The following is a 27,909-nucleotide window of genomic DNA, read 5'->3' on the forward strand; positions in this document are numbered from 1 at the left end:
TATAAGTAGTAATGGAGCCGGCAAGCAGCCTTACCTGCTTCCTGCAGAGATTAACTGCATCAGGCCAGGGCTGTGGCTGGAACGTCTCCAGCAGTCTACAGCACTGTTCCCTAGTCTGTTCCTGGACTTGAGGCTCCTGCATGAAGGTTAAACATTGGCCTATCTACTGAGTTCTTTTGCACTTTTAACATAAGGTTGATTAAAGTGACTGTACATACAGTTTTAATACAAATTGTTAATGAAAATAAGCTTTATTACATCAAGTAATAAATACATACAAAGATGCAAATAACAGTTTTAGTAACTTATCCAGAATTTTGTGTTTTTTTTGGCAAACTTACAATTGAAATCTTCAGCCTTAGGGTGAAAATTAGTTTTCTGGGACCTTGTTATTGTTTGTTAGGTTGCTCTATCTTCTGTATTTATAACTCATGCACTTTAAATGGACTCCAAAGCACTAACAATCATGCAAATGCTTATGCAAAAAAAGGGTTATTTCTAAGCAGGGTCTATGCTGTATGGCAAACTGTGAGTATAGCCGACTACTAGGTAAAACATGCTACCAGTGCAGTTATTTAAAAAAAAAAAAAAATCCTTAGAGCTTATGTCAAAGGTTGAAAGATTGACCATGTGGGGTTAAGTGAATATAGTCAAAGAAATAAAAAGAATGAGACTGTGGCTGGATAAGAAAGGAACTTAAGTATAGTCTGTGGGAGAGAAAGCATTCCTCTGCATGCAGTTTTAGTCTTTTAGAAAGAATTTGGGGCGTTTAACTTCTAAAAAAAATGCAAACCCTCAGTAAATTGAAAAATCTTCTCATTCTTAACTGTACATTTTCATAAGGGCAAAAAAAGGGTAAAACATTCAAAATAAAAAGATTCATCTGCATGTTTCAAAAGGAATAAGTATTACATTTTTCTTCATAAAGAGATGGAAAGTCTTGTAACTTAATTAGTAGGCTAGGATCTTGCATTCCGTTCAGTCTCAGCCAAGCATTCCCGAACTAATCCTCTAGCATGAATGATGCCTGCAAAAGAACGGTAGATTTTTTTGAAAGCATCAGATTAGGTGACAGTTGAAATTCAAAAAAGTGGTTTAATGTTTCTGTCCTAAAATAGCTTGCAAGGGTGCTGCAATGTACCATAACTAAGGCGGCAGCAGCAGCATCCCCCAGCGTCCCAACTGCAGTTAAAGCAAGTGAGTTTGGTTCTCCTAACTGGCATCTTTTCGCAGATCAATGCCAGAAGGGACCATTCTGTTAAACTTCAGTTAAAAATCTGTCCTGACCAAAACCCTGAATCCAGGCACCCGTGAACTTAGGTTCCACATTCAGCGATGGATCTAAACTTTGCAGCTCAGGCCTATTTTAAAGTGCAAATCTTAATTTAAAAAAAAAAATCTTGCATAATTGTAATTTGAAAATCTGCTAAAAATAACCTAATCAAAAAGCCTGATCTGTCCATTGAGTAACTTTCTCTTCGAGAGGGTGTCTCTCAACTCAGAGCCATAACTGTCACCTTGAAAGTCAAAGTCTAAGCTCCGCCAGTGTTAACAACACAGAGTGCTAGCGTAGATAGGCCATCATTTTAAGCACCATGTTGTCTAACCTTGCTCAGGTCTAGTTGACATGAACTAGAATTTTCAAAAGCAGCTTAAGTCCCAGCCTTGGTTCTTAAAACACTAGTGGCAGATCTAGACTAGTGCTACCAAAGTTCACAGCAGTGGAGTCTGAGCTTGTGTTTGGTCCAAGGGAGATTTTGGCATGACTTGCCCAGTGCAGACAGGCTACACTCTGGCACCAAGAGAGAATAGTTTGGTTTCTGCTCAGAGCTCACCACTACTGCTCCTTAACTGGGTGGAGGAGCTGCTGTTGAGCAGCAGGAGATGCTTAGCCTCAAACTCAAAGTACGTTGCCTCTGCAGAACTGCCAGCCCGGAAGCGTCAAGGTCACAGAGCAACAGCCAGTGATTGCACCCAAAGAAATAATTGCTCATTAAATAGTTACACTAGAAAATTTAGGGATACAAGGATTTTCAAAGGGTTAAATATATATATGCACACTAGGAAATTGGTGCCTGTACCTGTAGTATGCACAGATATGGACTCAAAGCAGCACATTAGACTTTATGTGGCAAGGTGCCCAGTTTATGCAGCAGAGCTACCCTGAATTAGGTATAAAACTGAGACAGTTAATTGATTTCAAAGCTTGATAGCTTGTGTGGCTTTTAAGCTGGTGGAGCACAAAACAGAAATCTCCTGCAGGAGGAATGCTCCATATAGCAGATACCTTCCCGCTCCCATGTGGGACACCTGCAAGATTCCCCCAGACCTGTCCCATCATACTACTGTATGCTCCCCCCACACACACTTAATTCCTCCTCCTAGGAACCTCCTCCGCTATTGAGTGGGCAAGTTTTTGAGTCAGAAGATGTCAGAAAAATTGGCTGCTATCCATGATGCCTATATAAATACATACTCACTGTAATGTAGGAAAGCACAACTTTAATCTAGCAACTGTTCAGCAAGCAATTGTTCATGCTGACAGTCTGAACTTGTCCAGGTCTCTGCTACGTCCTTCTCATTAGCCTATTGCCACTCTTGATCTATTTTGACACTGACTCAGCCAGTGCAATAAAGAGACTCCTGCAACATTGATTTTAGTCAGCCCAGATTCCACTTTACCACTCTTATCAGCAGACTTTATCACATCCCTTCCAAGAACAGCTACTATTTGTTTTATTGCACATGGTGGCAGAAATATTACTCTCCCCTTAATAGTTGGGCCTTAAGAACAGCTGGCTTAATGCCACCTTTGCACCACCCAGCTGCTGGGCTAATCAGCGACCATTTTAGCCTCTGGCACAGGATAGAGCAGCTTGGGGAACTCCCTTGCACCCAACTGCCCATGGCCCTTATGGGTCACTCCAGCAGCACTTCAGGAATGTCATTGACATGCCTCCTGCACGGGATGGTGTGGAGCTGGCTACACCAGCTGTAGGGCATGCAGTGATTTCCCCAACCAAGAGGAAAGGATACTTACCATCCTCTTTTGTTGGCCAAAAGGAACTGTGGACCACAGATGAACTAGGCCCTTAGACTCTAGTAGCCTCAGGCTCCCTTAGATCTACTTACATCTGCTTATTGATGTCTAAACAGGTGGAATTTACAAACAGAGGAGCCAGGAGGAGTGATACATGTGATAGAGGAAGATGCTGGATAGTTCAATGTTAGCCTCCCATTTGTTTCCCCCCCCCCACATGCCTCTCTACTGGCCCCTCAATATGCAAGTTACCACAGCGTAGAATCTCTTCAAGCAAAGTTTGAGGGCCGGCTGGAAAAGTGATGTATAAGTGACACTTTGGTACATGGTTTGGAGTCTAGTTTAGGGGATTCTAAGTAAGTCTTTTGGGAGCCTACATTGATATGTACACAGTGAGGGGGCTGGAAGAAGGTGCAAGTTACGCCCCTCTGTGCACATGAAATACATTCAGTCATTGGTTTGTCACGTAGGAAGTGCATGGGCGATTGCTAAGCTATGTTAAACAAGCAACTCATAGCTAAACACACTAAGTCAAGCCAGCTGTAAGAGTTCCCCCATCTCTGAAGTAAGGGATGTGGGGAAATGGTTTGTAAATATTGGAACAAAAAAATTGTCTATTCTATAAAAACAATTACCTCGTTTTAGCCTCTCCATGGCACTTTTACTTCCAGCATATGTAGGTCTAATTTCTTTTCCTAATTCTTCTATGATAGCTAGAAGTTCTGCATATTTGCTTTGTGGTACTTGACTGCTGCTGGTACCCTACAGTTTGAAAGAAATTAATCAATTATACATGGCAAAAAATAGCGGATTAAAACAATCATACAAATCTGTTTCATAATGTGCCCCATTTGATCATGGTCACTTGCACTAAATGCATCAAGTTCATAGTTTTACAGGATTTTAAACACAATGCTGCATTAGCCCCTGCTCCTGCAATCACATACGAGGAGGCACCATGCAGTTGCAAGGATCTATCAGGGCAGATCTGACTGCAGGGCTGGGACCTTTTAACATTTCATCAGAACAGTATTGCAAATCATTAACTAGCACAACGCACAAGTTCATCCCTCTCTCTCCCCTCCATTCATTGGGGGGAGGGATAGCTCAGTGGTTTGAGCATTGGCCTGCTAAACCCAGGGTTGTGAGTTCAATCCTTAAAGGGGCAAAATCAGTACTTGGTCCTGCTAGTGAAGGCAGGGGGCTGGACTCAATGACCTTTCAGGGTCCCTTCCAGCTCTATGAAATAGGTATATCTCCATATATTATATTCTAATTTTACGTGGTCAGAAGGGCAGGGACTCATGGTTAGTTTTCAAGTATGTTAAAAATAGGTGGGGAGTCAGTGAGAGAGAGATACAAGAAAGCTGTCCATACGCCCAGAAAAGGCCGCCTCCTCCCTGTTAAATGGTAGAAGCCACTCCACAAAAATTGACCAGTTAGATTCTTGTCTAGTCAGCCAACAGGAAGGTTTGGATCATGCATTTTATAACATTGTTTTGCTGGGGTAAATCTTAATTTACAGTTAAAGATATATTTACTATTAAATATTATTTTGTATTTTAAAAGTCATACTAATAGAGTCCTGTTTGGTGCAGCCTTTACCATCAAATTATAATCTTTGATCATTTTATACCTATGCCTTTGTCTTCAAACACAACTCACATCACGGTTCACCAGTGGTCAGAAGGGCAGGGACTCATGGTTAGTTATTAAATACCCTGCCTCAGCATGGGAGGATGGATTAGACGACCTCTTGAAGTCCCTTTCAGACTTACATATGATTCTATAACCCCGAGTGAGCACTACGGTTAGTCTAATATGAAACCACGATGCACGTGATGAATCTGTCTGCCATTTATATTTCATTTCAAAGCAAGGGAGGGTCACATCAGTCTACATGCCACAATTCATACTACTGCTCAAACCTCGTCACCAATACAATTTTAAAAAATTGGAATTTTACCTGCATCCCTTGTGTATAGCCTAGAGACGGGGGTCCATAATCATTTATAAGCTGTCTGTATTGTGCAGAGGTTGCCATACTTGTGGAGGGAGAGTGAACACTTCCAGCTTTTGAGGAAGAAAAAATAGGAAAGCAAGATTTATTATCACTGGGGCATAATTCAGTGAGGTGTTTTTTTTTAAATAAACAGTAACCTGTCAACATTTTTTTCCAGATCACTAACTCAAGAGTCACACTGTTCGCTGCAAACAGTACAGACAGTTAAAGTAACCATCCTGTAGTGTACACTGTACGTGTGAAAGTAGTGCAGGCCATAACATTACAGATATATCTAGACTTGGAAGGATTAGATTTTTAATCGGTAAATGTCAGTAAATGATCATTTCACCAAAGCCACACAAACCCATGACAAAAATTCTTCCATTGATGATAATCACAATTTACAGAGAGGCAAAGTAAGAAAAAAAGCTGCTTGAGAACTTCAGAGTCTGATTTAAGGATATTTTGGTACATTTTGACATGTGATGTTGGCAATTTGTGTTTTAACAGTTATAAAGTTTAAACTTTCGGAACCTTAGCGTCTACTGTCTGACCCCACACCCCATCAGTTTGCACAACTGTGAATATTTAAATCATTAATAGAAAAAAATGCTCAAAAATAAACACTGAAAAAGTAAAAATTAAGTTCTGCCAAGCCTGGTTATATCATTTGTACTGTTAAAAATTCAACACTATATAAAATTAAATGTTCTGTAAACTTACTGTAAATATGGCTGTAATTTTACAACTCAAACGGTCACCACATTTGCAATGCAAATCACCCTAAAAGCTATTTTGAGCCAACACAACAACTATTCATTATGTGACATCAGCAGTGAATATTGTTCATCTTGTGTGATGTCAAACATTTTTAACCAGTAGGATTGGGCTATGCAAATAAACCAAGGAAAGAGATCACTAATATAACACCACTTTTTTTGTTACTAAGTCTGATATTTCACGAGATCATCAGACTTCAGAGTGAAGTTAAACTGCACTGACAGAACATTTTTATTATGAACATATATTTACTTTTGGCACTATCAAGCTTTATGGTCCCCTTAGGTAAATACTGACAGACATTACTTCTAGGGTCAATAAATCATGCATGGATCGTAAAGTAACAGAGGTAATTATCTACTTAATGTTCCATCTTGATTATTTTTAAAATAGTAGGTTCCTCAAAAGATAGCTGCTATACTTGATGCAATCTTTCGGAAAGTGCCTTTTCCTGAAGGAGTTCAAGGTGAGTTACTCATATTGCACAGGACCATTCCTCCTACGCTTCCTCCAAATAAACCCAAAACCTTTTGTGTCCTTTATTATTCCATAAGTTAATGTGGCTTTTTAAATGAACCAAGAGTTACAGGACCTCATTTAACGGGTTTTGCCAGTGTTATCAGTCAAAGATCTGCCCCGGTAGAGGAGAATCTGAACAGATTCCTTAATCAGTTTCTAACATTCAAAATGTGTGTGGGGGGGAGAAACATCAGATCACTTCCCCCTTTTCCTCGAGGGCCACAATCAACAGTTAAAGGAGACGCACACGATAGACAGATCCAGTGTTGTGCATTGCTGATTTAAGGGCTCAACCTCTGTCCACGTGAGTCTGCTAATGGCACCTATTGATCTCATTTCATCTGCCCACTGAAACAGCCTCCTCAGTCATCGTCTATCATCCTTTTCAGGAAAATGCACCATTTTAAAAATAAAAAGGCATGTAAGGGTCCCGATCCTGCTGCTTGTTTTCATAACCTTATTGGGAGTTCTGCCCAAGTAGGGGTTGCAGAATCTGACCTAAGGGGGATTTATATCGTCATGTTTAGCTGTTCTTTCTCTCCTCTTTAAACATTCCTGCTCCCACGGTAGCTTCCCTCTGTCCAGGCTTTCTCTCCAACCTCTCAGACACACCAGCTCCCTTCTCTACAAACTCCTTCCCTGAAAATTCCAAGGCTTCTCCCACTCCCCTTCCCATGTCCGTGGCCCTATTTGGAATTTAAATGAAATACAAATGAAAAGGATTTGACGTTGGGAGAGTCATTTTGTTCCGTTTAGTGTTTTACTCCTGACTTACTTATTTTTGCAAGGACACCACCAAAGGAAGCAGAGATCACACGATAAGAAGTGCTACTGAGTGCATGATGGAACCATGAGTCTAATCTTCCTCATTTTGAAAGTATCATTGTGCTTCTATAGCAATCACAGGGAACCATGATGGCCTGGTCTTCACTACAAAAGGAAAGGGTGTTCTTAACTTGAGTTAGCTAATGCAAGATAAAATCCTAGTGAAGACAAGGTGGGCTGTAGCTTTTTCATGAGTCAGCTGCTTGAGTTGAAGACTCATCTCCCCTTTAACCTTTAGCTCAATTTGCTAATTTGTTTGAAAAATTACAGACTGCCTTATCTTGAAAGGGTTGCTAACATGAGGTACGAACACACCTTTTTCCTAATGATGGTACACCTTAACATTCTCAATTCTTACACTCTGTAATGTGGGTTGTTGTCTCAGGACACACTTACACTTGCAATATTTTTATATCCACATTTTACCCAACATTTCAAAAATCTATAATAATGATGTCAAACAGACATCCATGATGCTACTTTGCAGGTAGTAGCACCTTTCCTCCAAGGGTCTCATAATGCTTTACAACCATTAATTAGCCCAGCACGCTGTAAGGAAGGGGAGTTTGGTTATGCCCATTTTACAGAAAAGAAAACTGGGCATAGGTAGGTTAAGTGTCTTTCCCTACATTCACAAAGCATGGGCCCAATCCTGTGACTGCTTGCCACCAGGTGATTCTGAAAAGTCTAACTGAAGTCTGTGGAACTGCTTGCAGTAATAAGTACACCACCTGGGCGGAAAGGCATTTACAGGGTCAAGCCCTGAATCACTTTACAAGGACAAGACATTCAGGAGTCCAGACCCCAGTCACCTGTCCTAGCAACTAGCCACCACATCTTTCCTATTGGTTATGAAGTAGTAAAAAAAAAAAAAAAAAGTAGAAAACAACTAAAATTATTTGTTTCAGCTGGCTTCTTTTAACAACAATACAGAACAGACATTTCATTGATCTCCTGCTTAGACCATGTTAATTTGAACTATGTCACATTCCCAGTCTGGATAGAAGTCAAGATTACAACATAAGGAGCGTACAGATAAGAACAAAAACCATCAGGTGCCTGATGCATGGAGACAAAGCAGTGACACCACAGCAAGGTGTTGCACGAGAAAGTTTCACAGATCTGGACGCTGACAACAATATGGCATTGCAGTATAGAGTAGCTGCAGATTCTGACAGTGGCTGAATTAGCATTAAAGGGAAAAGTGTACAACCCCTAAGGAGAATGTACTAAAAGCCTGATCCTGTGAGAGAGCAATGGGGAAAGGATTGGCACTGGGATTTTGTGACTCCAAGGGCATCACTTCTTATTAATAATCAGATCAATGGAATTTTGGCACTGGAGAAGCCAGGGACACTGTATTGTCTACTTTACCCACAGCATATGCAAAGCTGTGATGCAGACACTAGAGGCCATTACAGAGCAAAGAATGTCCTGCCGAATGACAAGTAGCGGTAACCATGGTGAGTTTACCTGTTTCTTTGCAGTCTGCATCAAAAATGTAATAAGACATAATGCCATGCGCCAACCACTTTATCAGTAGCAGCAGGCACAGAGAACAAAGAAGGGGATTTAGCTTGGCTGTGATACCAGTTCTTCATGCACTGCAAGCGCCCATGTCAGAAACCTGTCAGTCATTCCCAGAGGGAGTGGGGGAGTGTGTGGGACTCGGCACAATAAAAAGAAAATCAAATTTTTGTATTTCTTTAAAATGCGGTTGTGATCCTGATAACGAGCTTGAGTGCAGGGTATTTCCTGACAATTAATGTCTGGTGGGGGGTAATGGACCTTGGCCTTTTCTCAGCCTCTCAACTCTCCCATTAGTCCCCTGGAAGGGCCCTGGGTCTTAGATGTTTTTACTTAGTTAATCCAAAATACATGTGTGTATCAAAGCATTTAATAGATTTAAAATTATATTTGCTGGCCCCTGTCATTATAATGAGCAGCAAAACCAGGCCAGCGAGCCTCAAATGGCATCCTAAGTCATAGGAGACCACGTCAAGAGGTCAAAATGACTGTACTGCCTAGAAGAGGGTAAAAGATCCAGCATGGCGCTTGGATGTCGTCTTTCTCTGGCATCAGCCCTGGACTGATCCCAAGTGCCGATGAGATCTGCAGAGCGCTATATGGCTTCTGTCCAGGCTACCCGAGCAGCTTTCTCCCTCTGCCAGCACCAGGGATGAGGCAAGCCGGAGTCAGACTCTAGACCTGAACATCTGGGACCTGGAGCAGTATGTTCTCACTATACACGTGGAGGTGGAGGGGAGAGTAGCAGGGGCAGGGACAACTCAAATTCACTCTCCTGGTTGATCCAACTGAGGTCAAGGCTGCTGACCTTCATCGAAGGGTGTAAGGTCTGATGGCGGCAATTTTGGGATACACATGTCGCCTAACCCTAGGCTGGTAGTCAATCCATGCTGATATTGATAAAGGAGGCGTGGGTGACAAGATGATAGGCATGCTGATGTATCTAGCTTTAGACGTAAACACTGCCAACAACGCTCACGGATTTATCACGAGCCTTGCACTATTTGATGTTCTTCTTAATGCTCCGGGTGCTGGAGGAAAGTGATCATGTGAGAATCTCAGCTTGCATCGTTTTTAAAAAGAGAAATTTTTAGCAATTTTTAGAGAAGTTCAAAAAGAGAAGTTTTTAAGTTTCAGTTTCTCTTGACTGCAGGAAAAAAGCTTGAAAATGTGACCCGAGTGCCCCTGAAGGTTCAGAAACCACATGTCAAACAAGAACCCCAAATGTATTTTTTCTAAATCTCATGATTTTAAGGGACAATCTCATGATTTTGGGGCCTGACTCATTACTTTTGAATGCTGGCAGTTAGCAATACCGCAAACAGACAAGAGAGACTAATGCTGGAGTACGGCTGTCACCTGAGCCTCTGGAGGAATGGCAGATGCTAGTTGCACTCCTCAGACTCAGACATCCCCTCCTCTCAAGATTCAGCTGCACTCTTGGAATGACTTCTCACATTTACTCCCAATCCTCCCCCTTCCAGCCCCCCAACTTACCTCCCGCTGCTCTCTCTCAACCTGATTCAACACCCAGTGAAATTCAAGTAAATGGAAAGGTCCCATAAACTTCAACGGGCCTGGAATCAGGCCCTATATGCCCAACCCAGCTCCCACTGAAGGTAACAGGAACCTTTCCACTGACTGCAGTAGGAGCTGAATGGAGCACTATCTGCCTCCCACCCAGCTGCCCTGCCTTTAACTCCTCTTCCTTCCTGCAGAGCTGCTCCTCCAATTCTCTCTGGTTTCACTCGTATGGTTGATGAGAATTTGTATTTTTAAATCTACTGCTGTTGCCAGCAAGTGAAGTGGATGGGAAGTCAGGTTGTGCTTGGAGAGCTCACAAAACCCTTTGCATGCTGCAAGGTAAACTGTGTTTCTGTAGCCAGGTCAAGGCACTCTCATCTGATCTGCTTACAACACACACAGGTCTTGGCTACACTTAGGGATTAACAGCGCTGCCGCGGCAGCGCTGTGAAGCGCGAGTGTAGTCGCGCCGCCAGCGCTGCGAGAGCTCTCTCACAGCACTGCAAGTACTCCACCTCTCCGAGGGGAATAGCTTGCAGCGCTTTATAGCGCTGCACTCGCTGTGCTCGGGGGGGTGCGTTTTCACACCCCTGAGCGCAGCAAGTTGCAGCGCTGTACAGCGCCAGTGTAGCCAAGGCCACAGACAGTTACAGATACATGGTGGCAGCTTTTGTCACCACACAACCATGTGGCATGTTTATCGCATCCAAACCTACTGTGCTGCTTAACTGCGGCCTCATCTACACTCAAAAGTTGTACTGCTTTAATTACACAGAAGTAGTTAAAGTGGTATAACACCCCCACCTCCACTTGCATACAGTTACAGACGCTTAGGCCTGGTCTACACTATGAGTTTAATTCGAATTTAGCAGCGTTAAATCGAATTAACCCTGCACCCGTCCACACAACGAAGCCATTTCTTTCAAAATAAAGGGCTCTTAAAATCGATTTCTGTACTCCTCCCCGACGAGCGGAGTAGCGCCGAAATCGATATTGCCATTTCGAATTAGGGTTAGTGTGGCCGCAATTCGATGGTATTGACCTCCGGGAGCTATCCCACAGTGCACCATTGTGACCGCTCTGGACAGCAATCTGAACTCGGATGCACTGGCCAGGTAGACAGGAAAAGCCCCGCGAACATTTGAATTTTATTTCCTGTTTGCCCAGCACAGGAGAGCACAGGTGACCATAGAGAGCTCATAAGCACAGGTAACCATGCAGGCCGATAATCGAAAAAGAGCACCAGCATGGACCGTACGGGAGGTACTGGATCTGATCGCTATATGGGGAGAGGATTCGGTGCTAGCAGAACTTCGTTCGAAAAGATGAAATGCCAAAACTTTTGAAAAAATCTCCAAGGGCATGATGGAGAGAGGCCACAATAGGGACTCAGATCAGTGTCGCGTGAAAGTCAAGGAGCTCAGACAAGCCTATCAAAAAACAAAGGAGGCAAACGGTCACTCCGGGTCAGAGCCGCGGACATGCCGCTTCTACGCCGAGCTGCATGCAATTCTAGGGGGGGCCGCCACCACTACCCCACCTCTGACCGTGGATTCCGTGGCGGGGGTAATCTCATCAGCCACACCTGAGGATTCTGCGGACGGGGAAGAGGAAGAGGAGGAGGAGGAGGACGAGGACGAGCTTGTGGAGAGCACACAGCACTCCGTTCTCCCCAACAGCCAGGATCTTTTTCTCAGCCTGACTGAAGTACCCTCCCAAGCCAGTATCCAAGACCATGACCCCATGGAAGGGACCTCAGGTGAGTTTACCTTTTAAAATATAAAACTTGTTTTAAAAGCAAGCATTTTTTAATGATTACTTTGCCCTGAGGACTTGGGATGCATTCGCGGCCAGTACAGCTACTGGAAAAGTCTGTTAACGTGTCTGGGGATGGAGCGGAAATCCTCCAGGGACATCTTCATGAAGCTCTCCTGGAGGTACTCCAAAAGCCTTTCCACAAGGTTTCTGGGCAGTGCAGCCTTATTCCATCCTCCATGGTAGGACACTTGACCACGCCATGCTTGCAGCAAGTAATCTGGTATCATTGCATGACAAAGCCTGGCAGCGTATGGTCCCGGTGTTTGCTGGCATTCAAGCAACATCCATTCTTTATCTCGCTGTGTAATCCTCAGGAGAGTGATATCGCTCATGGTAACCTGGTTGAAATACGGGAATTTAATTAAGGGGACAGAGGTGGCCGTTCCTACTGGGCTGTTTGCCTGTGGCTGAAAAGAAATCCTTCCCTGCAGTTAGCCAAGCGCAGGGGGGTGGGGGTGGGGGGAATTGGCCCTGAGCTTTTCGCATTTGGCTAGCAGGGATCTTCCCTGATACCAGCCATGCGGTGGGGGGAGGGGTAAAGCGATCATCCCAGAGAACTCATGGCGGGGTGGGGGGTGTTAGTTTGGTTCCTACAGGGATCTTCCCTGATACCAGCCACGCAGTGGGGGGAGGGATAAAGCGATCATCCAGAGAATTGGATGGGGGGGAGTTAGTTTGTTTTCTGCTGCTGAAGGTTAACAGGAAAATCGCAGCACTCAACGGGCTTTGCTTGGTATGTGGGAAAGGAGGGCGCAGAAGCCGAAAGACAATGGCTTACCATGACCGCATGCAAGCCGAATTCTGTTGCCCGGACCTGCGTCTGTGATCTCTAGCAGCAAAGCCACAGGCACTCAATATTAAGAGGCAAAATGCAACCTTGCACAGAAATCACATGTGCTATGTAATGTGAATAGTGTTGTACACCATGAAAGAGTATAAGCATTGTTCTGTAAAATGTATCTTTTTAAAAAATTCTCTCCTTTTTTCCCTCCCTCCAGCAGCTGCAAATTTTTCAAGCCTCCCTCCTCCGTCCCGAAGGCTATCTCAGATAAGGCGTCGGAAAAAGAGGACGCAAGACAAGATGTTCGCGGAAATCATGGAATCCACCCGCAGCGAAAGAGCTCATCTGAATGAGTGGAAAGACACGGTTTCGAAGTATAGGAAAGATGCCAGTGAACGTGAGGACAGGAGGGACCAACGTGAGGAGAGGAGAGATGCTCGAGATGAGAGGTGGCGGCAGGAAGATCAGAGAAGGCAGGATGCAACGCCGGGTCTGCTGCGTGAGCAAACAGACATGCTCCGGCGTCTGGTGGAGCTTGAGGAATGGCAGCGGGATCACAGACTGCCGCTGCAGCCCCTGTATAACCACCCTCCCCCCTCACCTTGTTCCATAGCCTCCTCACCCAGACGTGTAAGAACACGGGGGGGGGGAGGCTCCGTGCACCCTCCCATTCCACTCCAGTGGATAGCCCAAGCAAAGGGCTGTCATTATTTTAACCTTTTTTTAGTGGCCTTTTCCTTCCCTCCAATCCTCCTCCCAAACCCCACCAAGGCTACCTTCACAGTTCTCTCCCTCTTTTTATAATCAATTAATAAAGAATACATGATTTTTAAACGATAGTGACTTTATTTCCTTTGAAAGCAACCTGTGATCGAAGGGGGAGGGTGGGTTCCTTACAGAGAATGAGTCAATAAAGGGGGCGGGTTTTCATCAAGGAGAAACAAACAGAAATTTCACACTGTAGCCTGGCCAGTCATGAAACTGGTTTTCAAAGCTCCTCTGATGCGCAGCACTTCCTGGTGTGCTCTTCTAATTGCCCTGGTGTCTGGCTGCGCATAATCAGCAGCCAGGCGATTTGCCTCAGCATCCCACCCCGCCATAAAGGTTTCCCCCTTACTTTCACAGAGATTGTGGAGCACACAGCAAGCAGCAATAACAATGGATATTGGTTTGGCTGAGGTCTGACTGAGTCAGTAACGATCGCCAGCAACCTTTTAAACGTCCAAATGCACATTCTACCACCATTCTGCACTTGCTCAGCCTGTAGTTGAACAGCTCCTGACTCCTGTCCAGGCTGCCTGTTTATGGCTTCATGAGCCATGGCATTAAGGGGTAGGCTGGGTCCCCAAGGATAACTATTGGCATTTCAACATCCCCAACGGTTATTTTCTGGTCCGGGAAGTAAGTCCCTTGCTGCAGCCGTTTAAACAGAGTAGTGTTCCTGAAGACGTGAGCATCATGAACCCTTCCCGGCCAACCCACGTTGATGTTGGTGAAACATCCCTTGTGATCCACCAGTGCTTGCAGCACCATTGAAAAGTACCCCTTGCGGTTTATGTACTGGGTACCCTGGTGCTCCGGTGCCAAGATAGGGATATGGGTTCCATCTATCGCCCCACCACAGTTAGGGAATCCCATTGCAGCAAAGCCATCCACTATGACCTGCACATTTCCCAGAGTCACTACCTTTCGTAGCAGCACCTCAGTGATTGCTTTTGCTACTTGCATCATAGCAGCCCCCACAGTAGATTTGCCCACTCCAAATTGATTCCCGACTGACCGGTAGCTGTCTGGCGTTGCAAGCTTCCACAGGGCTATCGCCACTCGCTTCTCAAGTGTGAGGGCTGCTCTCATCTTGGTATTCTGGCGCTTCAGGGCAGGGGACAGCAAGTCACAAAGTTCCATGAAAGTGCCCTTACGCATGCGAAAGTTTCGCAGCCACTGGAAATCGTCCCACACCTGCAACACTATGCGATCCCACCAGTCTGTGCTTGTTTCCCTTGCCCTGAATCGGCGTTCCATGGATAGAACCTGCCCCATTAACAACATGATCTCCAAAGCACCGGGGCCCGCGGTTTGAGAGAATTCTGTGTCCATGTCCATGTCCTCATCACTCTTGTCGCTGCACTGCCGCCATCACCGCCTCCTCCTCGCCTCGTTTTTCTGGTCCTGGTTCAGCATAAACTGCACGAGAATGCGTGAGGTGTTTACAATGTTCATGACTGCTGTCTTGAGCTGAGCGGGCTCCATGCTTGCCGTGGTATGGAGTCTGCAGTGTTCACCCAGGAAAAAAGGCGCGAAACGTTGTCTGCCATTGCTTTCATGGAGGGAGGGGGGAGGATGTACCCAGAACCACCTGCGACAATGTTTTTTGCCCCATCAGGCACTGGGATCTCTACCCAGAATTCCAATGGGGGGGGGACATTGCGGGCACTATGGGATAGCTATGGGATAACTACCCACAGTGCAACGCTCCGGAAATCGACGCTAGCCCCGGTACATGGACTCACACCGCCGAATTAATGTGCTTAGTGTGGCCGCATACATTCGACTTTATACAATCTGTTTCCAAAATTCGAATTCTGTAAATTCGGATTAATCACGTAGCGTAGACATACCCTTATAGCAGTGTAGTTATTCCTGTATGGGAAGGGGGAAAAACTATACACATATAAGGAACACTTATTCCAGTATAATTGTGTCCACAGTAGGGGTCCTACAAGTATAACTATTTAGTTAAGGGGTTGATTTTATTATTTTAACTATTTCATAGAATATAGAATATCAGGGTTGGAAGGGACCTCAGGAGGTCATCTAGTCCAACCCCCTGCTCAAAGCAGGACCAATTCCCAACTAAATCACCCCAGCCAGGGCATCTGTGAACATTTTGGTGCTTGCTGGAGAAAATCCATGCAATTATCCCACAGTGCCTCTGCAGGAGGTCTGAATTTTTCACAGAGTGCTTTTATCCCAAGTGTTTGTCAAGCATTTGAGCAAAAATGGGTGTTAAAAAACACGTCTTAAACAATCTGAATAAAAACCTACTCCTCTCTCAGTTGCTAAGCTGTCATTTTCTTGTGATGTCAAATCCCCCCACTTCTCTAGTCATCCATAGAATCCTCTGGCAATCAATCAATCAAGGCAAAACCTGATATTTCTAAGTAGAGCAGAAAATAAAAGCTTTTTCTTAAGAACAAAACCCCACACACAACTCTCAGCCCTAAGAAAAAGCCAGTTCATCTGAAGTTGCATTTTTAATACAAGTGGATTAATTGTGAGTTTAACACATTTGCCCAACTAAGATTGTGTAATGAACATATAGGCCTGATTCTACTCTCAAAACCACCAATGTAAATCGGAAATAATTCTATTGAACTTATTGGTGTCACAGCCATGTAAACCTGGTTTAAGTGAGAGCAGAATTAAGCTCATTGGGTAAATTCCTCCACTGCCTTGTACTCTGGGCAAACTGCTGCCTTTTTGATTGGGTGGAATTCTATAGCCCCTGGGCACAGGTGCAAGTGACGACCCACAAAGAGAGAAATCAATGGGGCCAGGATTTCACCCCAGATGCCAGGCCCAATGTGTGGAATCTGGCCATTTTACAATCACATCAGTCTGAATCATGGTTTTAATGTTCAAACTTAGAAGGAAAGAACATGAATTCTTAGCACTCAAAACATCTTGGCTTCGTTTATACAAAATTTCACTGCAATCTCATGGAGGACAGGTGGAGAAGGGCAAACATGGTACCTATCTTTAAAAAGTGGGAACCAAGAGAACCCAGGGAATTACAGACCAGTCAACCTAACTTGTAATAGCCAACACGGATTTGTCAAGAATGAATAATGCCACACCAACCTAATTTCCTTCTTTGACAGGGTTACTATCTTAGTGGATGGGGGGGAAGGTGTAGATGTGATGTATCTTGGTTTTACTAAGGCTTTTGACAGCCCCACATAATGTTCTCAAAAGCAAACTAGGGAAATGCGGTCTCGATAAAATTACCATAATGTGGGTGCAAAACTGATTGATAGACCATACTCAGAGAGTAGTTATCAATGGTTCACTGTCAAACTGGGAGGGCATATCTAGTAGGGTCCAGTTCTGGGTCTGGCATTATTCTATATTTTCATTAATGACTTGGCTAATGAAGTGAAGAGTATGATTATAAAATGTGTGGATAACTTCAGGCTGGGAGGGCTTACTAGCATTTTGGAAGAGAGGATTAAAACTCAAAACCCTCTGGACAAACTGGAGAATTGGTCTGAAATCAACAAGATTAAATTTAATGAAGACAAGTGCAAAGCATGGTTAGTCTTAAGAAAAGAGGACAGAGAGGGGACCTGCTAATAGTCTTCAAATATGTTCAGGGCTATTATAAAAAGAGGATGGTGATCTATTGTTCTCCATGTCCACTGAAGGTAGGACAAGAAGTAATGGGCTTAATCTACATCAAGGGAAATTTAGGTTAGTTATTAGGAAAAACTTTCTAACTATAAGGGTAGTTAATCTTTGAAATATGCTTCCAAGGGAGGTTGTGGAATCCCCATCATTGGAAGTTTCTAAGAACAGGTTGGACAAACACCTGTCAAGGATGGTCTAGGTTTACTTGGTCCTGCCTCAGTGTGGGGAGTTGGACTAGAAATTGGTTCAAGGTCCCTTCCAGTCTGACGGTTCTATTATTTTAATCATTGAGATGCCACAGTGTCTATGCAGGCAGATCCTATTGCAGTACCAGGGCAAAGCACGGGACAGGCACTGCCAACCTAGCAGTGAAACACTCGGTGTCCCATTACGAATTCCCCTAAACACTCCAGTCCCACTGAATATTTAAATAAACAAACAATAAAAAAGCCATTTCTGTAGAAAATATTGGGACTGATCCCCTTTGCAAAGTCCCCTTTACAGTGCTCTCACAATGTAAATGAGACATGCATTATATCTATTTATTTACTTTATATTTACACCCACTTTAAATCCCCTTTACATTGCCAGAGCCTGGAAAGGGGCTTTGGTGTAAATGGAAGGCAAATGAGAATCAGGCCATTTCCTTAAAAACAAAAACAAACAAAAAATCCCAGGTTATTCTTCTGCAACAGCCAAAGAACCTCTTTTAAGTTTTAACATTTTATACATAGACAAGGATAATTCATATTCGGTTTTGTAAATTCCACACCTTTTTTTGCTCAAAACAGCGAAAAATACCTGTCAGTGTCCCCCTGCCATTATCCATTCCTATTTTGGGGGGAAGGGGGGAGGGTAGTACTCATTTGATAAAGGACCAGGTGAGTTACATCTGGAAAAAGTAAACTACTCAGCATGTTTAGCTCAGTTCTTTTCAGACTATTTTTAACATGACTTGGACCTCCAGTGAATAGTGAGCAAGCGCTGTATTACATTTTAGCAAACTGAATTACAGTCATAAAAACAATGCCACTGCGAATCTTTGAAAGAGTGAATCCAAGACAAGAGATTTTTTTTTTTAAATAATGTAAATCTGGAAAACCAATATTAAAGCTCTTATAATGCCCACAAATTACTCCTTGTGTCTAGCATAGTTTAGTATGTAAAAGCTTCCACAAACTGGTATCTTAACAGAGTACTTCATTTTCTGCACTGCAGTGGCACAATAGACTCCCCCACTCCATAAAACCTGAATACAGACAACAGGATCACGTTGAATATAATTACATAAAGAATGTTAAGGAAGCAGTTTGTTTATGGAGCTGAGTCAGATCCTTAATATTAATAATGTAACATATTATTGGACATAAGAGACTAGCTAGCGTGCATACGTTCTACTGCCCTCTTCTGGCTGGAATCAGAACTCTCAGCTGTGTTGTGCCCCTACTATACTGATACCAGGTAATGGAGATTCTCTTTTGGCTCAAGTGGCGAGAGGTACTTGTGATTTTGGAGCCGGAGAATCTCAGTCACTGTAAAGTTTGAGTGGTGACACTGCAGGCACAGTGAGAACTACGGAAGTCCTAGGTTACAATATTTTTCTGTTTAAAGGGTTGCTGTTGAACAACGTGGATCCGGGATGCAGCCTACTATCTTAATATTATAATAATCTGCTGGAATTTGATTCTAAACATGGAAGTTTTAAAACTTCACTCTGATCTTAGCATTTTGTTAAGCTGTCAAAAAAAAAAAAAAAAAAAAAAAAGACCGATACAGTATACACCTTGCAAATACCATTCCCAGAGCTGTGCAGATTCCAGGTGAAATTATTAAAGATGTTGGCACGCAAACAAAATACAACCATAATGGCTCTAACCCTGTTTAAACAAACAAAGCAAAACAAAAAAAGTGAGTGAGATAATAAAAATAAAGAGGACCTTAAAAAATGAAAGGTTTTGTGTTTGAGATTAAGAACATGTCTGCGAGTGGCTGGTTTCGAAACACAGGACCAGCACTGAACGTTACACCACAAGAGCCCAGGCTCCAGAGTGGAAAGTCCCATGGGAAGACTACAGATACCTGGAAAAACACTGCAAGTTTAATCACATGGGGCCTAAACCCCCACTGCCCTGAGCTTTGCGTCATCACTCACAGCTGGGCAAAGCGAGTTCAGAGCCAGTGTAAAATTCCACTTTGGAAGCAATTTACTCTCTCTTTGAACTAGTGTAAATGACAAAGCTGCAAGGCAGTGGAGAATCAGGCCCCTGGAGTGCCCACAGTATTATATAGCTGGGGAGGGGGTTTAAACCACCTGTGGAGTAGACAGACTTTCCTTACACAGCCATCCCAAGATCTGCAGGGAATCCCCACAGATCTCCCATTAACCCTTTGCAGCCTTTCCTGCCCCTTTGGCAATTCTCCTCTCTCTCAGGGCTTGCCTTCACTGCACAAGTAACTTGGTTTACAACCGGAGCATTGTCCCTAATTCGAGACCCATCCACACACACAAACCCCAGGGTGGTGTGGTGGACCTTTTAGCTGGTGATGGCTGGCCTGCCTGGCAGTATAGTCTGCAGCTCAGGTTAGCACAACTCGTCAGCTGCTAATAGAACCACTCTGGGTAGCTCACGTGTTATTGTGTAGAGTGGCCACTCTCACTCGAGCTAGACTAAGTGGAGAGGAATTAACCAGAGCATAGATAACACAAGTTAACTGTGCAGTGAAGACATAGACTTCGGCAACATGGCACCACAGCCCCTCTAGTCCCACTTGCACCAAAAACCCTGCAGCACAGAGCATCGGCATTATTATATAGATACCCCAAGCTGGCCACATCCCCTCAAAACACTGAGCCCCAATCACTCCAGGTTCCCGCAGAGCAGCTTCTGCAGGGCTGATTTCAGGCCAAAGGGACAGATGTCCTGCTTTCAGCCCCTCCACAGGGATTCAAAGAAAAGGGATGCTCTAGCCCCAGGTTCGGAAGCAAAGCCAGGATTTCCACTTCTAGCTGAGCTGGTGGCATTTAATTTAAACACAATAGAGAAGGAACCTCCTGAAACTCGGAATTAGGGTCCAGCAAGGAGGGAAGCCATTTGCAGTCACATCACTGTGAATGCAATGTGTGCCCCTGCAAGGACTGCTTTGTCTAACTCCCTTGGCCTCAGGCCATCATGCTGGCATTGCCACTAGCTAGAGGAAGGGCTGGTGAATGAGGGATAATGGCAGGAGATCGAAAGAAAGAGAGAGCCCATTTTGGATACCGATTAAAATATTTTTCATTGCTAAGAGTCTGTGGGTGTTCAGGATGACATGAACCCAGCAAGCACAAGTTCGGGGATCACGGAAGCCTCACAGGGGACTGCTGAAAAGCCACTAAAAAAGGAGGACAAACTGAATGAAAGAAATGTAAAGCTTGAATCATGGCGTGGATCATTAGAGAGCATATAGACCGAACAATGACAGCAACAAAAATCACAGAAAGAACTTTCAGAGTTACTTCAACCAATATCCTCAGTAACATGTTTGCCATGGTCTTAGCCGTTGCTTTTCATCTGACGTGCCGTTAGCCTTGTGTATTCCCCTCGCTCCATGATGTAAGCCAAAAATCAAAACAAAAAGCTCAGTGTCCCTGCTCCTCTATGGAGGTATTTTAGAGAATGAGACACTGGCTGTAGTGGGAGACAAAAAAGAACAGTTCCATCGCTTGGTTCTTTCTGGTGACACTGCTTTAGTATGTCACAAGAATCTGAAGTCAGGAACATGCCTTTTCCTGGCTTATTTTTTTAAGAAGCACGCTGATCTCAGGCCATGATCCCGCAAATACTTACATGCACGCTTAATTGTACACACCTGAGTACCCATTTAAGTCAGCTACTCACCTGCTTCAAGCTATTCTCACGTGTAGGTGTTTGCAGGATCAAGGCTATATAGTTCATTTCTTTCTTCTCTATCAGCTGGTGACAATTCCTTGCAGCAAAATGAGATCTGCTATAATTGCCACTCATTGTAGCTTCTTTGGGGTACATGTAATTAATCCCTTTAGCTCATCAATACCCCAGGAACAGAATCACAGACAGTGCTGCAAAACCACTGTACTATATTTCTACTCCCTTCTAAAACACCAAAACTTCTCTCTCTGCCTTTCTTTTTTTTTTGTCACATTTCTTCCTGTTGATATTTTGATGTCAGACCTGTAGACACTATATGTGTGACCGAGCTGTTAAGACCAGAACGGTTAAAGACCACTTCTCCATTTTTTTGTTTTAATACCCGTCGGCGGGCAGAGATATGGGATCTCCTGAAAATATCCCTCAGTGAACGAATTGCGGCTGCTTTGTTCCGAATTTTCCGAATGACACACGCACGCTCTTTCACGCGCACCCCCCGCAAAGTTCACCGCAGAAATTACATTTTTTTAAAAATGACGGTTACCTTTGAAAATCAAAAAGTTCAATCTACCCGAGTCACTTTCCGGGGCGGGAGGGAAGATGGGGAATAAAAATAAACACAGACAGAAAAATAAATCAATACATAAAGACATAAATAAATAAAAGGAGGCTCTCTTTAACAAAAAATGAAGCTCTCCAAAGCTCCTAACTGAATCTCATGCTGGCAGGGGAAGACTTATCCAGCACAGACTCATCTCCAGCACTTGGCGGGACTCTCCCCTGAGGACAAACCCTGATGGAGAGGGGGCCCATTTCAGACCAGGGGGGGCTGTTTCCAAGTCTCTCTGGGGCGCAGCCCTGGAGAAAGGGGGGACCCAGAGCGCCAGCCCCCCGGCCCCGAGGAGCAGAGGGAGCGGGGCTGCCTTGCCACACACCACGCGCGGCCGGGCACTTGCAGCGTCTTGCCAGCAGCGGTCGCGGCTGAGCCGCGAACAGAAGATTCCTGATCCAGATCAATCAGCAGCCCTGGGGAGGCGATCATGGAGGAAAGCGAACGGCCGGATCGAAAGAGCCACCAACTGCGCGGCGCCGCGCGGAGGCGGCCGGCACCTGGGCGCCAGGCGGGGCGCAGCGCCCCGGGGCGCCGCGGGGGCCGGGGCGGGGGAGCCGAAGTTTGCGCCTTGGGAAGCGCAGCGCTGTGGGTGATTAGTAATAATGGCGGATATGAATCAGCTCCGAGGATCTGACCCTACGTCTAGAACTGGACAAAAACTACAGTCTGGGGCTTCCCCCAGGTATTCACGCTGCACCGCGGCGCTCTGCTGGTGCCCCCGCAAAGGGCTGGAAAACTTGCCCTCCAGTTGCCATCGGAGACTTACCCTGGCTGATGGAAGTCCCGGGGAGGTGGGCGTTCAAGTTGGGCTTGTAAGACATTCCTAGAGACATGGCAAAGGCAAGAAATAAAAATGTCCTGACATTCAGCGGAGCGTCTCTGTGTCTCCCAGACACTTTGGGTTGTTTACAGCGGTAGCTGCACCGGCAAATATGGCCGTCACTTATATTGACACCCACAATGCAATATATCATCCATACATCATTAGGAGCCATGAATCCAAAAACTTTAGAGGAGAAAAGGAATTCACACGGCTCTCGCAGCCACAGTCCTCCTCACCCACAGCACTGTAGATTTTTATTTACTGGGGGGGTCATTTTTATTTTTAAAGAGCAAACCATAGAGTTCTTTTTTTTTTTTTTTTTAATAACATTGGTTTTCAAATTAACTTCAGAAACTTTGGGCAGAACTTTTGGGTTGAAATCTGGTCCTGTAACTTGTTAAAAGGGGGGAGCTGGGCGTGTCAGGAAATGTTGAATGGGCATTCTTAAAAGGATAAAAAGAGTTGGATTTGTTTTAGGGTGGCGGGGATGGTTTTTATGGGAGACTAGACAATCATCTGTATTTTTTTAAATTTAATATGATAATTTTTCTAGTTCATTTGAGTGGTGGGCAATATCTGCTAATAAGTTATAAAACCTTTTTTTTTTTTTCAATTTTCTATGCAAATTCTCCTAATAAAGTGAAGGAGGTGTTCCTTTCAATGATTTTATATACTAAATACATTTTCTGTCAGACCATCAATTCGGTCTGATCAGAGGTTGAAGGTTAATATAGACTGCAGCAACTGAGAGTTTTAATCAAAATAAAACTAGATAATAATTAACTGGTTTTCTGTTTGCAAAGAGATGGTAATAAAAAATAAATGTCCACTCAGATTCAGAAGAAGGCTAAATTTTAAAAATAAATTAAAAAAAAAAGTCTTAGAAACATCAATCTGTGACGGCAAAACTCATTCAGACAATGGATCAATTTAATTGCAACGGAGTTATCCTCAAATTAATGCACGGTAAACCTGTGGCATATTCAGTTAAAGTTATTCCAGATTTACATGAGTGTAATTGATCAGAATCTGGCCAACTGCCCTTTCTAGTGGGTTCTGCAACTGGAATTAAGCACCATGCTGGAAATTTCACATGACATGGCATTTCCATTGTAAGATTGTCACTCTGAGAAGGCTGTAACACTGTTATAATTTCTACTAATATTTTACAACCAGATGGGGCCCAATCCTGTTCCTTTTGAATGGAATCTTCCCATTGACTTATATGGTACAGAATTGGGCCTATATCATCTTTCAGTTCATTAGTGCTTTACAAAGGAAGGTAGGTATGATCTCCATTTTATAGGTGGAGAAACTGAGTCACAGAGGTTAAACAAGTTGTGTAAGGTCACACAACAGGCACTACAACTCAAGTCTCTGAGCTCCACTCCCCGTTCTACCCACTAAACACTACATAAGAGCACTGTCCAATAGGAATAACCATTGCTGATGCCTGATCTACTGTTAAACAAATTATCTGGATGTTCTGAAGTTTCACTTTCAACTCCAAATGCATCTCAAGTTATGGCAGTGGAGCCCAGAGTGGTGCGGACTATTGCTTAAACAACTGATGTGTGCTGTACTCCATTAGCACAGGGCCTGAAAACCTCAGGCATAGAATTACATGCTTTTTACCCCATATTTTCAAAGTGGTGCATAAAGCTTGGCTGCGCAATTCTCATCAAAGTCAACAGGAGTCACACAGCTAAACCCCCTCATTCATCACTTTGCAAATTGATGCCTGACTGTCCCTGAAACTTTGCTGCAGGATTTGGAAAGAATTGTGTTTACACTGATCCCTCGAATGCTTGTAAAACTTTACAGAACACACAATTCGTGGCCTAGCTGTTTGTGGGCCTGATTCTCCCTTGCCCTGACCCTTCTGCAGTTATTTACACGTCTATGAAGTAGGTGTAGAATGGTACCTTTCCCAGTTAGTAGTATTCTACAGCCACTCTGCATTAGTGTAAACAATTGCATGTGGTGCAGGGCTTGGAGAATTGGAGTCTGGGTGGTTTACCTAGTTCTCACACTGGTAGCTTAAAAATATACAATGCTCCTATAAGAAATTTCTTTAAAATAGCAAAGACCCTATAAAAACATCTCTCTTTAGAATACAATAGTACAAGATGCAGAGGGACCCTTCTACTTTTTTGAGCAATCCCTTTTTTTCTTTCTCCACTGATAGGAAGCTGTCAAGAATGTAGGGCCGGATTCTCCATCACTGAAACCTGTGCAAAGTGGGTGTCTATTGATACCCTGTCAGAACAATAGGATTTTACATCCACTCCTCAACTCTCTCGGATCTGTAAATGACAACACAAGGTGCAAGACCACAGAAAATCAGACCCTTACGTTTTGGGACCTGCAATACATGTCAGCTTTACTTGGCTTGACTGGCTATCTTTTGTTCTGACTTTTCACTCTGGGCAGCCCCCAGTGAAGTTGGCTTGGGTACAAAGTGACCAAAAGTTGTTTCCATCTGTCTAATGGTCTGTGGTCCATGTAAAATTAGTGGTCTCAATTCAATCATTTGTGGCTGCAGCAAAGAAAACCCCATCCCAGCTATCTACCTTGTTGGCAATTTTAGCAAGGATGTCAGAGACGAATTCCCTCCGAGATACTGCCTTCAGGTGAGGATCAGGTCATGTTGCACTGCTGGAGTCCACATTCTGTAGATAGGTTTCAGAGTAGCAGCCGTGTTAGTCTGTATCCGCAAAAAGAACAGGAGTACTTGTGGCACCTTAGGGCTGGTCTATACTTAGCCGCTAGTTCGGCGGCTGGAAATCGAACTTCCTGGTTCGATTTATCGCGTCTGGTCTGGACGCGATAAATCGAACCAGGAAGTGCTCGCCGTCGACTGCGGTACTCCAGCTCAACGAGAGGAGTACCGCGGAGTCGACGGGGGAGCCTGCCTGCCGCGTGTGGACCGCGTCTGAACCGCGGTAAGTTCGAAGTAAGGTATGTCGACTTCAGCTACGTTATTCACGTAGCTGAAGTTGCGTACCTTACTTCGACTTGGGGGGTTAGTGTAGACCAGGCCTTAGAGACTAACAAATTTATTTGAGCATAAGCTTTCGTGGGCTATATTCGAAGAAGTGGGCTGTAGCCCACAAAAGCTTATGCTCAAATAAATTTGTTAGTCTCTAAGGTGCCACAAGTACTCCTGTTCTTTATTCTGTAGAGGACATCACTTCCATTGTTCTTCATTCAGCACCTGTCAGGTGCAATAACCTCTCTTCATGGGACACTCAGCAGAGAGAGAAGCTAGGAACCTTCTGCACCAAAATCACTTCTCTAGCACCTGAGCTGACTGTTAACTGGTAGCAGTAGTGGGCTCTTAATCTCTATGTAGTCCAGCCACTAGAAGGGGACATGTCCTACAGAGCTAAAGTGTTACATGAGTTTGATATTCTCTCCCACACTCACACTCTGAGTAGCAGGAGTAACTTAAAATAAGTTTGTGTTCTTAATTTTTCTTGTTTTTTATCAAGGGAGAAAAGGCCATAAGTAGGGCTAGTCTCCACTAAGTCATCTCCTTCTCTTTGTACACATTGCTTCTGGCCCCCTTACATGCAGTTACATTTCCAAAAACGACTGCACTAGCTGAAAGACATAAGCTGTGCCTGTGTGAGCCCTCACCTGGTTCTTCTCCTTCTGCGTACTTTCTTCATTTCCATTACCAGTGTTTCTCAACCCCCTTCCTCCAAGGCCATTGGGCACCCTACGGAAATACATAGCATTACTAAGGCCCCAGCCCTTTTTAGGCAAAGCTTCTGCTGAGTTTCTCCTGAGAAAGTACTGCAGGACTGTATCCTACATCCCTCTAGCTTTTGTATAAGAAACACACACAAACTACATTTAAGTGATGTTATAAGACTGAAACCCAAAACAAAGGAATTCTAAGTTCACCTGACATATTACATGTCCCTCTTGCTGCTGGTGCAGGACTTATAAGGTGGTAACTCCTTTCTAAGTGTGATCTGTTAGATAGTGTATTGGGTTAGGTGCCAGGACACCTGGGTTCATGTCTCATCTCTGCCAATGACTTCCTGTGTGACCTGAGGCAAATATTTATATGATGTTAGTGCCCAAAGCCCCCAGTTAGGTTCGGGATCTTATTGTTCAGGGTGCTGTACAAACACAGAAAAAAAGACCATCCCTGCTTTGAAGGACTACAGTCTAAAGTCACAAGTGGCCTGATTTTCACAGGCGCTGAACATCCTTAGTTCCCATTGACCTCAGTGAGAGTTGTGTATGTTCACCAGCTGTGAAATGAGACCAGTAACCTCTCTATCATCTCTTAAAATAAAATAAAAGAATAAGAATTAATGATGTAGATCCAGCTATATAAAGCACTTAGAGAGCTACAAACAGAAAGCGATAGCCGAGTGCAAAGTAGCCATGTTTATTATCCTATTGGGTTAAACCATTAAATTAGAGGAATTCAAGGTGGAGCATCAAAATCTCGGCATTTCCTTGCCACTGTGATTTGTGTAAAAAACTGCTTGTGGGAGTTAATATCAATTGAACTAATTTGGTTAATTTTAACTAATTAAGTTGTGTGTGTTTTAACATTAACTCTCTACCTGCTGCGGAAACATACAAACCAGCTAGGAGTGAGGGGAAGAAATTAGAGCTTTGTCTCTGTTCTGGAAGGAATTTATATTCAATAATTTATGTAAATATCCCCAAGATGTTAAGGACCTAAATAATATTTATTATAATCAAATAATCATATAGAATATATGCAAATAAATCATTATATACAATATAATCATTACATAAACAGCCCCTTGTATATGAGAGGTGGTAAAACAAGCTGTTGAGATCTCATGTAAATATGTCTTTAGAGATTGTTCAAAGCACAAATTACTGAGCCACAAGTTGATGACAGCTCCTCCAGATCTTTTATCGTCTATCTTTATAAACGTACAACTGCTTCCAAGTCGGCTGGGTAAATACATATTTAGGAACTTCCACAAATGCTGATTATTTGCCTGATAATCTCTAATGGCTCTTCGGTGGCAACTGGTGAAGGCATCTCCGGTGAAGACAGATCAGCTTATTCCCTTTCTGTGCCTCCAGTGTGGGGTCTTGATATTCCACCCCAACCATCATTTTTCCAAAGCCTCCCAGCTTTCGTACACTCACAAGGCTTCTGTTCCTCATACAGCTCCCTCTCATTTCCTACCATCATCACTTATTGCTCCTATCCAACAAGATTTCCCTCCCCGGCCTTACTGAAATCCCACGCCATGTGTCTGTAGTACTAGATGTAGTTTCTTTGTCATGCTTCTTGCTGCTTGAAGTGTGCAGCACCAGAAGTCTGCAGAGCCCTTCCTGGTTATACACAGAAT

General features: G+C 43.9%; 1 protein-coding gene across 1 annotated transcript; it reads right to left on the minus strand.

Annotated features, from left to right (window-relative positions):
* Positions 1-322: 322 nt before the first annotated feature.
* Positions 323-22,709, minus strand: CDK2AP1 (cyclin dependent kinase 2 associated protein 1). The gene is made up of 4 exons (XM_024196108.2): positions 22,493-22,709; positions 5,007-5,113; positions 3,676-3,802; positions 323-1,027 (listed from the first exon to the last, which is right to left on the minus strand). The coding sequence occupies exons 1-4, from the start codon at positions 22,698-22,700 to the stop codon at positions 960-962; spliced, it is 510 nt and encodes a 169-aa protein (XP_024051876.2). The 5' UTR covers positions 22,701-22,709; the 3' UTR covers positions 323-959.
* Positions 22,710-27,909: the final 5,200 nt, after the last annotated feature.

This window comes from Terrapene carolina, unplaced genomic scaffold, assembly GCF_002925995.2.
Source record: "Terrapene carolina triunguis isolate 2854851 unplaced genomic scaffold, T_m_triunguis-2.0 Scaffold234, whole genome shotgun sequence".
Classification (NCBI taxonomy): domain Eukaryota; kingdom Metazoa; phylum Chordata; order Testudines; family Emydidae; genus Terrapene; species Terrapene triunguis.